The 14540-nt window shown below is 40.1% G+C and overlaps 1 protein-coding gene across 5 annotated transcripts in view; it reads right to left on the reverse strand.

The window, feature by feature from the left end:
- Positions 1 to 14540, reverse strand: part of csmd3b (CUB and Sushi multiple domains 3b) — a 342676-nt gene that overhangs the window by 198448 nt on the left and 129688 nt on the right. For all 5 annotated transcript variants that reach the window (XM_068734381.1, XM_068734379.1, XM_068734378.1 and 2 more), the window contains exon 5: positions 9521 to 9718. In XM_068734381.1, the coding sequence (XP_068590482.1) occupies positions 9521 to 9718 (198 nt within the window). The remainder of the gene's footprint in view (positions 1 to 9520; positions 9719 to 14540) is intronic.

The raw sequence follows: 14540 nt of genomic DNA on the forward strand, positions 1-14540 counted from the left end.
CAGCATGGCCTTTGATTGTTACATAGTATGACTGCAGTGTTACTGCTCACAAGTGAAAAACATGTAAGTGTTGACTGATCAGACTGCAGCAGAATTAGTACAACGAGCTGAACCAATAATGCGCAGACCCATGTGAACACACAAAAAAATGCCGCCAAGCAGCAGCAGCAGCAGCCTAAGTCTTGTTATGCTGACTACAAAGAGTCAGAGACACTCACAAACAACCAACCACACGCACGCACACACACACCTACACACACACACACACACACACACACACACACACACACACACACACACACACACACACCTACACACACACACACACACACACACACACACACACACACAGACACACACACACACACACACACACACACACTCTCTTTTCATTTCCGTTTTTCAGCCAGTCTAATTTTGAGTTTTGTCATAGCACATTATTACTTTTTCAATTCCAACAATAACCCTCTACTTCCTCTTCTTCTAGCTCTTCCACCTTTCTCTTCTCCCCTTGGTTCTTCCTTTTGTGTGACACATCTCTTTCTCTTTCTCTCTCTCACCTCCAAATGGTCTTATTGTGACTTAAAGATATTGTGCAGGAATCCATTTGGGTTTATGGTAAACTCAGCTCGTCACAGTGTATGAATGCACCTGCATGGTATACATACACAAACATGCTCTGGGTCAATCACATTCTCTCAGAATTTCCCACATTTTCAGTAACCTTCCTTGCACCATATATGTGTGCATACTGTATTCATTGATGCTCTATCTGAGTTTATCGCTGCCTTGCTCTCTTTCACTCAGGTCATCCCCATCGCACATGCATACACATTCACCCAAACCTTGAATATTCATAAGCATATTCTCTATCTGTGAGATCATGATGGAATTTCCTCAGGGCCAACTATGCTCATGTGTATGTTTGTGGATTTGTGTGAATATGGATGACTTGAATGCTGACGGGTGTTTCTGTCCTGTAGATAATTCTGCAACAACTTAGTAGAAGCACACATACTGACTCATACATAAACGCACAATCAACAAAGGATGTCACAGAAACACTTACTTATATACCTTTTATGCTTTTGCAACACCATTCCTGTGGCATACTATAGCTGTGCAGTTTGTTTGTCCATTCCATTTGGCTCATGGTACCATATAACACAGTTTGGTTACAATACAAATGTGCTGAAACAGCACCCGTCTGATACTAGCTCATTTTCAAATGATGTTTTTTAGATTGGTTCTGCTGTTGCTGCATTTACACGTCAAGTCAAGTTTATTTGTTTACCTCAACACCACATACAATTCTCTGTATACTAAATGAACTATACTAAACTCTGCCTGCCTCTACTATAGCTGCTTGTGCTAAGTTGGACAACTTCCTGTAATCTGTGAAGTGGCATCTTTTCACACGTGTGACGTTTGCATTCAGCTTTCTATCAGCAAGGGTTCATTTTAACCCAAACTAGGATATTTTCCTAAACCTAGCAAGGTAGGTTTGTTGCCTAAATCTAAGGAGATTTTTGGCAGAAAGCCCTGAGGGCAAACTACCCCCCCAAAAAATTCAGCACTCACGGCTATGCCCTTGTTAAACTATGGAGTCTCGATTCGTAAAGATCAACAGATCAATAATATTATGCCCTGACAACTATCATTTATATGTTGAAATTCTTCTTTGAAAGGATAGGTGATATTTGTTTGGAATGTATCACACTACGGGCATATGGTCAAATTTAAAGAATGTATTTAATATTTATTATTATGTATTAATATGTAAACTTATCACAGTCAATTGGGAACAGACTGTTAAAGGTTCTCTATTTGGCATGTGAGCCATGCATCCCACTGGGCACAGCTGCACTGCGTTCCTGCTGTTAGATGGCAGCCACTGCTCATTGCGATGGACGATGCGGTGGCCAGAACATTGGAATGGCATTATCGCGCTTACATCATGGTCACTTGACAAAATTATATAAAAATGAAGACCACTATGTCCATGCATTTCGCAATAAAACATTTTTCACAAGCTCTTACTAAGTATCCCCTGTAAGACCTGAGGCTTTGCTACGCTAGCACAACATCAAATATAATTTGACATTTGATTAGCTGGCTATCCAGCACTGTCATTTTTCCCGAATAAAAATCAAGAATTTCACCAACTAATGAGATGTCATGTGTGCAGTCGGCCACAGCTTCAAGTAGCGAGTTGAATAGTGAATTAGAATGTGAGCTGATCGCTTATTAATACAAAGTATCAGGCACTTCTAGGTACTCCTTGCAAATTGTGTATTCCAGTCGTATGGTTTCCAGAGGATAGGCCACTGAAATGAAATGTTGAAGTGACCCATTGTTATGTTAAAATGTTAGCTTTTCAACATGTTGCACTAAATTGTAAACAGAGGCGTTGACTGCATCCTTGTTGCTATGATTACTCCTTTAAGATATAGCCAGCGCATTTAAGTAGATCGGTGAACAGACTCAGTTTCTCTAGAACTACTTAGTAGCTGTCCATTATCAGGAATTTATGGACAGCCAGCAGCCAATCAGAATTGAGCATTCACTCAGACCATGGTATGAAGTGAATTATTGCACACTCAACATACATAGATTCAAGTCTTGTGAGAGAGCAATAATGAGCAATGAGTATCAATCAGCAATGCTGCTGCACTGATGGCTTATTTTATCTACCATTATTGTCACACTTAAGTCCATGCCAGCAAAAAAGTACTTTTGCATAATTAGTCCTGCAAAGGGCCTATATCAAGCTGTGCTCCTCATCAGTCGCGTCTGTAAGACACTCTTTTTTAAATTACTTAATCATAGAAAACCAGAGTAGGCTTTTAAAAAAACAATGTAATAGTTATAGTTCATGTTAATGTTGTCTAAAGAACTTTGTTTGCTCAACTTAGAAACTTGATAGTCGGGCTGTACATACACTAAATAGAATGTGTGTATATTATGTTTACTTCCAACCTTAGCAACGGTGCTATTAATGAGCAGACACACAACCCAATCCATTGCACTATGTCTGTTTAATGTATTGAAAACCAAACAACACGCTGTTCACATGATCAAGATCCTACATGTCCCTATTACATGGCCATTAGCCACATCTTTAATGGTTTACCAGGACAGAAATTTACTTTTATCGCCTGAGAACAAAAGGACCTTACATTGAGGGTGAAATGATGCATGGCATATTAAGAAGCACACAATATAACTTTGCAAATGAATGGGCAGTTGTAGTGACCCAAGACCTCAACAGAGTGTAGTCAGGTGAGTACGTGTTTCAATTTTGGGGTCTCAAATATATATCAGAAGTTATCTACTTTGTTTATAAAAACAAATATGGCATATGGTTTGTTGAAAGACTACATAGGAGATTTACACTGCCGGGTACTTGGATGGCATTAAACTGTATGTTCCTAATGATATAAATTTTTTTGCCTGTTAGAAAACAACCTAACTTGCAATGTGATGCTTAGTAAATAATAATTTCCAACACACTAAATTTATAAAGTGAACAGTAAAAGCAGCACCTGCTCAACATAATTTGATTCAACACAATACAACAAATACGTAATAACATAATATGTTATTTTTTTAGACCATGTCAAAGGGGTGTTAACTCATCTCTATGGTAATACTGTAAATTATGCTATAGTTTTGATACATTAGTTTGCATTATATTTTAAGTTGTGGTTTATAGTCTGATCCCATATGCATGGCCATAGTGGCTCCAACTGAGAGATTGATATTTACACCTACACATACTTTAAATTGCCATGAGTATGTGGGAGAGAAATCCAAACAGAGCCAAAATTTAGTTAATACAAAGAAGCGGTATGTGCTGAACCAGGATATTCTTGGTGTGAATATCCACTAAGGATATATTCTATATATAAGCACCTATATTCTATTGCTCATTGTCCAAACAAACTGCGGTCAATTGATAGCATGCTTTGGTCAAAAGGTAAGTGATGAATGTGAAAAGAGAGGTGAAAGTAGCAGCATTTTACCATTTTAAGTGAGTGAGAATTATATTGCTATCTAGTCTATTCACGATGAGCGCATCATAATTTAAGCTGAGTGTACATAACAGTACTTATGGATGTCGAAAGGTGCCTGGGTTTACATTTATGTAATAGCAAGAATAAAGAGACAATATTGAACATGCATGCACAGAGGGAGGGGCAGATAGAGAGAGAGAGAGCGAAAGAGAGAGAGAGAGAGAGAGAGAGAGAGAGAGATAGAGAGAGAGAGAGATAGCAAAAGAGAGAGAAAGCTATTACGGCTGGTATGAATGCCTCTAGGTGTCACCGCACACACTCACCCACCCACACACAGCCACCCACACACACACACAAAGAAACATGCATGTGTACAACTCTTTGTGTGCATGAGTGAGTGGTTTCGTGTGGAAATCAGTTTTTTGTGCATGGCGCGTGTTTGTGGGGAGTGTGAACAGTTGTGTACGTGTGTGTTGCTGAGTTGGTGTGAACGTATTAGTAGCTTAGCACCTCTTAGCCTCACTGACAGAGTGACAGAGACATTGCTAATCCAGCACTGACAAGTTGCCATTTCCCCCCTCTTCCCTCTCTCTTCTCTCCTCCCCTCGTTCCTTCCCGAGACCCAAAATACAGTTCATTGCAGAGTGAGGTGCAGCGACATTGTTGTATGTATTAGACTGGTTTTGGTTGGCAATGTCGTTCACGAAAAGGCAGGGCTGGTTGGAAAAGTGCACAAGCATTATACTGTACATACTTGTCATAAAATATAAGAACCCTTAAATTCATAGTGAGGCATATTAACATGTTTATTTTGCATTTTTGTTCCCTCTTGTGATAAACAAACTATGTTCATTGTGCAATGTCTGTTGTCAATATTTTGTAAAATTATTTGGGATTAAATCATAACTATTGGTGACTGGTATAAATGCAACCACCTCGCTGTTGCCCGTACACTGGATACCAGCACTTTTTCAACACATTGTCATCAAAGATGCGTTATCAGTTCTAGTGAGTGGGGCAATTTCATGCATTCAAATTTGAGAATAATCTCAACCAACCCATGACTTATCTGTGGTCATATAGCAGGCTTATAAAGGTCATTTAAGAAACAAATAGAAGTGTAAATAAGTGAAACTGCTGAGGTTAGATTATGATAATGACTCTTGTTATGACAGCATATAGGAATTAGGGCAAATAATATTCTAAATTCTAATATGTATATATGTTGTTGTTTTTTTAATATATATTTTTCTAACACATATTCAATGCCCAGATCGCTTCTTATTTACACCCAACAGTTTGCATTTACTACAAATAGCACACATGGGTTTATTGGTCAAAGCGTGAAACAATGAAACATCGTATCTTACTGTTTCTATCATGTTTATTTTTTGCCGTGGATTGTGTAGAACAATACATCCATTCATTTAAACTGTCATTGTAATTCTATTTATGGAAATACCATCTTGTTTGGATGATCTGGCTCAATGATTAAGTTGATTGTATGATTGCAGGGAGAGAGATACTGACTGCTGGGTGAGCTAGATTTACTTTTATCAAGAGAGAGAGAGAGAGAGAGAGAGAGAGAGAGAGAGAGAGAGAGAGAGAGAGAGAGAGAAAGAGAGAGAGAAAGAGAGAGAGAGAGAGAGAGAAAGAGAGAGAGAGAGAGAGAGAGAGAGAGCGGAGCACTGCGCTGTCAATTCATTAGCTTTTCTCAACAGTAACGGTCTATATTTTCAAGGCAAATTAGAGACAATCACGTCAGGCAGGAGACTTCAGCTCAACTCCTGTCTTGCCTCAATTGTTTTCTAGGTTCTTCTCTCAATAGTAAAATGCATTTGCAGTTATCAAATTAGGCGGCGACTGAATCTGCATGATAAACAGTTGATACACCCATTCTACACAGCTGGAAACTGTTGTTTTACTATAGCCAACATAAAATGATGGGGGAACCAATCACAATGTCAATGGCCTCTTGATATTGTTCCAGACTTCACACATGATAGTCATGTAATAAATGTTGTCTCTTACTTTTTTAGAAAGGGAACGATTTTTTATTTTGTTTTGTTTTTATTGTGAATTCAAATGTAAATTCTAATAATTACAAATAAAAGGTAAGAAAATGCATGTTCTCCCTGTCATTAAGGACAGGCCATGTTGGGCCCACCTTCAACGCCGTGGCTTGAACAGCAACTGGGTGAGGTGAAAACAGATCTGTGCATTGCTTACCGCACTTAATAAAGTAGACAATGTTAGCTATGATGAACCAGATGTTGCCTCATTGTATTGCCAGTGATACAAAATATTTAGAGATTGTAAAAAGAAAAAAATCTGGCCACATACCAGATGACAACACGGCTCTATTTTTGTCTTTATTGGCCTTGTGGTCTTGGTGGAACATCTCGCTATTTTCATGGGTTAATCACAGCATCTAATTTCATTCCATCTTTTCTTTCTTCCATTCAGGTTTTTTCTTCATTTGAGTTGAAGTGGGTGGTATTCTTAAAAATAAAGAAAGCTTGTGTGGGAAGTGTTGCACAGAAATGCCAACCTGTTGTTCTGCATCGACTTAATGAAACCCCCACTAGTCTCTGTAACCTCTGCATTCCTGTTTCTGGACATCCACCTATCTGAACCAGTTCCCACCAGCCAGTACACAACGTCTTCTCCACCACGTCCTCCATTTACAGACTACAGGAGGGAGCTGAGCCCTTACTATAAAAAACATTACAGTATAGGAGATGAGGTTGGGCTCCTGCAGTTGTCACCGCAATCCTACCCAGTGTCCAGTGTGTGTTCACTTGCCTTTGTTTCTTTGTTTGATTGGTGGTATCTCTCTTGTACCTCTTGTGTTTGCATCACAGAGGAGTATACATATACCAAGGAATGATGGTCAGTACATAAGTTTAGTACTATGAAACCGCCCCCTTTCTCCCGGGAAGGGTCCCCTCTGAGAAGTGTAAATGCCTTCTCCTGTGTTTTAAGGGATGCTTATGAAGGCACGTGCAACTCAAACAGCAGCGCACACAAATTACTTCTGCGAGCGCTTTCATATCACTCCACACAATTGAAGAAAACCATGCTTTGAGGGTAAGGAGCGTCCCCTGGTGCACGACTTCCATCACTGCTCTTCTGCTCGCGAAGCTTTCACCTCCTCGCTCGCAAGTGTTTTTTCTTTTTGACAGTAAGTGGGTGGACCCAGTCACCACTGTGCCACTAAATTGAATTGGTTACAATCCTCGTCTTTGGATTGGCCAGATATCACTCCCGACACAGACGCTAGGTGGCGGTATGAAGGTGGTTTTTGATCTGCCACTGAACACTATTCCTCTACATCTTAGAGGTAAATATTGTACTTTTTACTCCTCTACATCTTAGAGGTAAATATTGTACCTTTTATGTGAGCGAGCAGGCGAAAGCTTTGCGAGAAGAAGAGCAGTGATAGAAGTCGTGCGCCTCGCCCTCAAAGCATGGTTTTCTCCTCGCAGGCTTCAATTTTGCTCACACGAGTGGAGATATTCTGCGCGGATAGATGTGAAAGCGCTCGCAAAAGTAATTTGTGTGTTTGAGTTGCACGTGCGAGACCTCTATACACACGTGTGCATGGATATTGATTTGTGCTCGCGGATTTTAATATTGATTTGCCTTCATAATGTTGCTCTTATGGATGACTGACTCTGTGTTTCTTATGAGATCTGCAATTGAAATGCATTCAGGTGGAGCGGTAAAGTTCAATATCAAGATGATTGTCTTTGTAAGTTCAGGTCATTGATGTCACTTAGCAGTCATGAGAGTCATTGTAATATCTTTAACAGAGGTGTATAGAGTCACTGATTATGCCATTTTGATAAACGGTGTAAGTCCAGTGTATTTTTTATCATATATTTCATACAAATATGAATGCATATGTATTTATTTCAATACATAGTCCTACAGCGACCAAGCAGCTAAGGGCAGATACATTATTTGTTCACCTCAGATTTCCTGAGGCTTTAAATGTGTGGTGACCTGTGAGCGCATTGAGATCAGGAGGATATGGTATTAAGGCTGTCAAACTGATTCTTCTTTACTTGCGGTTCCAGTGTTAGCCCTGACACCTTAAAACCCCAATCAGTTCCATTCTCTGGCATCACAATCCCTGAGATACCGGGGTGCTCATGCAGCTGCCATCTGGCCACTCACGTACTTGGTAACAGCTGTTTTAAAATGCTCCTATTTTTAAAGAAGCACCCGGATCATGTGACTAAACAAGCCCATCTCCCGGCATCCACTCAAGACAGCCACAAAGGGAGATTTATACAGTAAAAACAACTAATAAGGTAGTCAAATCCTTATGGCTATGATTATGGTCAGCCATCACTTACTTGCCTACTTACTCATCCATAAAAGGGAAATGGGCATTCCATTGATGTCCTTTTTGTTGTCACCTGTAAGTTCAAACTGTCGTCGCCTTCAGTTCCAGTTTTGTCCCCCAACTACAACTACAGAATTCTCTCTGTGGCTTACTACATGTTCGGCTTGCTTTGAAGTCACTCGTCATATGAGAGCCATTGGGACTCAATCATATGGTCTGGTAAAGTTAAACAATAAGCTGACTGTGGCTATTTGATGAAAATATTAAATTCAATTTAGAATGGAATTGAAATGACATGTTTAATGTAAGTATATGACAATTGAATCCATTCAACAAAATGTCATTTATGACTTATTATTTTTAGCTGCTGCTCCTGCCGTTGATTTCTGGATTTCTTCAAACTTTTTCTTAAAGAGAGCTGTGCAAGACTGTACTCGTACACACACAAATTGCTAGATTTACATCCACCTACACAACATGGTTTAGTGCGCCCGCCCCATAATAAGTTCTTCCTCAGCATAGGTACTTTAGTGTGCCATAGCATACAACACCATAGTACACAGACCATCAGCACCTACCCTGAAATCCCAAAATAGACTTCAGCATACAGTACATTCTGCATATTTGCCTCTCCCACACAAATCTTTTGATTATAAAGTACAGCATAACAACACACACACACACACACACACACGCGCGCGCACACACACACACACACACACACACACACACACACACACACACACACACACACACATATGCAGAAAAACATTCCTGGATTGCCTGTCTGGCTCTCTTTCACATACACACACAAACGAATGCACAGCCTGCCGTCGTTCTGTCTCTCTCACTGAAACACATACACGTAAATTGTATGAAGGGTTGTCTTCCAAAGCATTATACAGAGATCATTACTTTATAATATTGTCTTGACAAAAAAAGTTACTAATTGCTATAAATGTAGCCTATTCTAAGTTCTGTTTTTGTAATTTGTTTTCATTCAATTCATTTTTACTTCAAAATAAAACTCTTCATACACAGTCATGCACATACACATACATATATATATATATATATATATATATGTACTGTATATATATATATATATATATATATATATATATATATATACATATATAGTCGTCCATACCTCGACAAATCGGAGCAGGGAAGTCCCAAACGGCGGTGTTTCCAGCATTAGTAATGCAGGTGAGTGTTGCATGGCCGTCTAAGACGTAACCAGGGACACAGCTGTACCGCACACGGTCTCCCACAGCAAAGCGGCCGCCACCACTTAGCACTGCTTTTGGTGGGACACCGGGGTTTCCACAGGATGTACTGTGGAGTTCTGCAGAGGAAGAGAAAAAATGAGTCAGGGAGAAGGATTAAGGCTTTTTCAATTTCTTTCTTGAATTAATTGCACTAAACTGTTTAACTGTGGATTTGGCCCTAACTCGACCGGGACCCAACCATATAATATACCCAGCCATTGCTCAGTGATGCGTCCAATCGAGAGACTGCTCTGGGGCACTTACAGTCCCCAAGTCCGCACACTGCACCTACCATTAAAAACACTGTATCACATAGACTTGCATTGTGACGATGCAGATTAAATACCTACACAGTGTCACAGCCTGTTCTAAAATCTTACCCCAAGCACACATATGGGAAGGCCCTTAAGCCTATTGTTATTTATAATACATATTGCCAAGCATGATCATGGCTGTAAAACGATATTTTGACTGCACTCTCGGTTGAAGCAAACTAAGCTACACCCCAGAGAAGGGAGGGAGACAATACCAGAGTGTTTTATGGTTAATCACATTATTCCCTCAAGATACATTTACAGTTCTGTGCCTAAGACGTATGCACAAGTGTGCATATAAACATCCGCACATACAAACACACACACACACACACACACACACACACACACACACACACACACACACACACTCAAGAGAGAGATGGAGAGAGACAGAGAGAGAGGCATGGAAGGGATATTACAAGCCATAAACCAGGAAGTAGATGGGAGAACAGGGACCGACTACGGTCTTATTGTTTGAACTTGATTGATACAACTATGAAACTGTTCAGACAGATGGGGGGTTAGGGAGGAGGGAGGAGGAGACAAACAGATTGGGTGAGGGGGAGGCAAGAGCAGAGGGAGACAGAACCAACTGGGGAAACCAGCAGGCGGGTCGTCCAGCTCAAGCTTTTCCATTTGAGCTCGCATTCTTCTCATATTTAATGCTATGAGGAAATGATTCAGCTAATGCTACCAGCAGGTGTTTAAGGGCCGCCGCCATTGCAGTGCCACCCACTTATCCCACTCGGATGCGTGCCTTTGCTATAGATGCTGGAATAAATGAGTCATACCGCTAGATGAACTTTACAGCGGACAGAGTTTTGCTCGAGGTTAGAGAAGGACTTTTATTAGAGCATGTTGCCATGTTGATATTTGACCTGTGTCTGAAGCGGTCTGAAGAGAATCTGCGTTTTTACTATGAACTAAGAGAGCTCACGGAAACGGCGGAGGTTCTGTACCATAATCATCCAAGTTAAAGTGATAATCAATTTTTATTTTTTAACACAGTCCTAAACCATGAATTCCAATCAATAGATAGAATCGATTTATCGCCCATCTCTAAAGACAGGGAGGGACAGAGGATGCCCAACATGATAGATAGAACCATGAAACTACTCAGACAGAGTCAGGGAGCAATGGAGAGTTAACAGGGGATGGGACAAGAAGAGATAGGAAGAAATCATAGTGGCAGTGAGGACAATTATATGCTGCCTCCTATAGGTGGAGATTATTTCATGAAAAATGTCCCCAGAAAATCTGAGAACCTTCACTTCTCAAACTTCAACATCTTTTCCATGCTAACGGCAAAAATTTGTAATTGTCATTCAAAAAGCACACAGAGAAGATATGATGTTAGCAAATGAAACAATTGAGTGATTATTGGTTGTCTATTTTGATTCATTTACACAACTTTATTGTCATGCTTTTTCAATTACAGCCTCCTCCCTCTTTCTTCCCCCTGCTTACTCTGTACCTCCACTGCAGCCACAGTGCTGTTAATTACTAAGCATATTGTGTGGACTTTTAGCATTTTGTCAGTGGTCACACACAAACACAGTCTTTCACTTTCCTTTAAATGAATCTTGCTACCTTTTATTAATAGCATTTTGAATGTGATGGGGTCAACGTTACCAAAGCTTTTGGATCATTTAAAAATAGATAGAGAACAGAAATAACTTAATAACAGAAATAACTTTGCCTCTAAATGAGTTCCCATTACAGAAAAAAAATAAATAAAAATGCCCTCATGGGCTGTAATTAGTTGAAATACAGATTGTGTTTAAGGTTTTCTTTAGAGGGTTAATTCAATCCCGATCCTCACAGAGCATGGACAATATAAAAGAGACAGGGTAATCGTTTTGCTAAAGACCCTGAGACCCCCCCACCAACCGCCATACTCCTTATCTTCACTGACCCACAGCTACGGAGAAAAGCACACTGACAAGACACATCTCGACACTATTACACACATGCACATACACACATACCCAGGGTCATCCATCACTGAGGCGACCCCCTGTGCTGTATTGTGATTGGATGTCAGGTTGGCCTAGTGTTGCGACCTGTTGGCCTATTGATTTTGCCAGTTAGTGTGGCCCCAGTCGGTGTCAGGATGTTTGGTGTTTAGCGTTCTATCAGGCACACATGTACTCTCCCAACACAGACACACACACACACACACACACACACACACACACACACACACACACACATTGCCTGTCTGTTGTTGGTTCGCGGTACTAATGCAAACACACACGCCACACTTTCCAGCCACTTGGTTTTTAATCGGTGCCTCCATGACATTTTCATTTGACATACATCCGTTCCATGTCATCCTTTTCATAAAGTTTCTCTGCTTCATTTTCACTTTTTTTTATCTCTTTTTCTCCATCTGTCTCTGTCTCTTTAGCACCTTCTTTTTTATCTTTCTCTCCCACATCCCCCATTTTGTATTTGTTAATCTCTCCCCCTCTTCCCTCAATGTCTCTTCCTGTCACACTCCCCGTCCCCTCCTGTCCCGTTTACCCTGCTCCCTCCTCCTCAACTAAAAACTTTGATGACAAGCCAGCTCCTCGCCTCTCCCTTTCTATCTCTACTCTGTTCCATCCATACCACTATATCACCCCTTCCGTCCATCCCTTCATTCCTCTTCACTGTTTCTCTAGTTTATTGTGAACATCACATAGTTTCATTACACCAGTTTATTTAGCAGCCAGCGGCTACACCACACTCCTTTTCATGGTTTATTGCTGCCTGCCTTCTCTTATTTTTTTTTCTTTTACCCTCACTTCTTTCTCCTCACTATTCACTCTTTCTATCTATATCTGCCTCTCTTTCACTATCTCCGCCTCTCCCCAGTTTACCATAACCATGATTTGAGTCTCAGTTGCTTCATTACAAGCTGCTGCTTTTATGGGCCATCTGTAGAACTATCTGCATTTGTCACACACACACACACACACACACACACACACACACACACACACACACACACACACACACACACACACACAGGCGCACACAAAGGCATACAAGCAGAGCAGACACCCACATACAGCTACTCTTTCTACCACACACACTCTCTCGCACACATATAACCATTTACCTGGCTTTTATTTCTCCCTAGATAAGCAATTACAGCGGAGTCCGGGTACAGGGAGCACGAGATAGAGTGGGAAGAAGTAAGATGGGAGAAAAAAAAAACTGAGTGGTGGGTAAAAAGTAAGAGCAAAGTTCTAGAAAAAAAGAGAAAAGGCTGCCATGCGTTCAGAGTTTTTAGTGAGACAGATGACACCGCAGGCTGGAGGATTGGAGAGGGGGAGTGAAGGACAGCGATGACATAGGCAGAGAGGCAAATAGGGAGACGAGGGAAAGGAAAGAGAGGCAGAGACAGAGAAGGATGATTCAATGAGTTTGGAGGTTTTGAGCCTCCCTCAGCAGTAACTTCTATAAAAGATGAACCAAGTTTGATAGCGGAACATAAATAAATGCTGAAACGCTTGAAAATAATGCATAGGATGTGTAACAAGAAACCATGTGCATGGATTTCCATTTACAACATCTGAAAAATGAATTTCAGAAATTCTTTTCAAGACATTTACCGTAAAAGATGGACGGTTTATAAGGACTGTAAGAGAACGACGGATGAATCCCCAGGTCTTTAAAAAAACAGAAATGTGTTCTGGGGCACTCACTGGGTGTCAGTTTGATTTATTCAACACTTTGACAAACTCTTTTTATAGACTTGTGAAGAACTTGTGTCATAAAACAATTTCAGTCTGTTAAGTTGATTAAATTTAATAGCTTAGGTTGTACAACAGTTTTTGTGGTCAGGTGGCCTCCCACCAACAAAAACACAGTTTATAAAACTCTTTGGATTCCACAATGTTCATTAATTTTGACAACAATTAACAGTATTTATAATTAACCCTTGTTATTGTGTGAGGTAATCTTTGTGTTTTAAACAGCTCGTTCCAACATTACTCCTCCTTCAGTCTGAATTCTGCAAAGAGTACTTGAAAAATTTGAATTTTTGCAGCAAATGTCTGACAGATTGTATTGTATCTCTCTCTACCATCTCTCTCTCGCACACACACACACACACACACACATACAAAAAAAGGAGAAAGGTTGAGAAAAAATGTTGATTTGTGAAAGATGTGATTGGCGCTGTAGATCCATACATCCTGCCTGATCAGTAAGTATGCATTATCGATCTGCAACTTAATGTTAAATGAACTTTGTTTAGAAAAGAAAGCAGGTACATAAGTGACTAGAATATCCATCGGCTTTTCAACACTATGGACACATTTTCGGAGCTTTCAATTTACTGAGCAAACTCTTAAAACTTCTAAAAAGTTCAGTTGTGGTTTCAAGAGATTACATTACAGTTTTGAATGAATGAAAAATAAGACATTTTTGAGACAATTTTGCTAAACTATAATAAATCCATATATTTGTAATAATGACAGTAGACACTTTTTTTTTTCTCAAACAATCCTTCCATTGTTAGAAAGTTGCTGCAGAGCTGTCAAGCAACTGTCATTCATACAAGGATTCAGGAAATTTCCACACATTCTAA

Source organism: Cebidichthys violaceus, unplaced genomic scaffold (genome assembly GCF_023349555.1).
Source record: "Cebidichthys violaceus isolate CVI_PGR_0920_01 unplaced genomic scaffold, fCebVio1.0.p SCAF_63, whole genome shotgun sequence".
Taxonomy (NCBI): Eukaryota; Metazoa; Chordata; class Actinopteri; order Perciformes; family Stichaeidae; genus Cebidichthys; species Cebidichthys violaceus.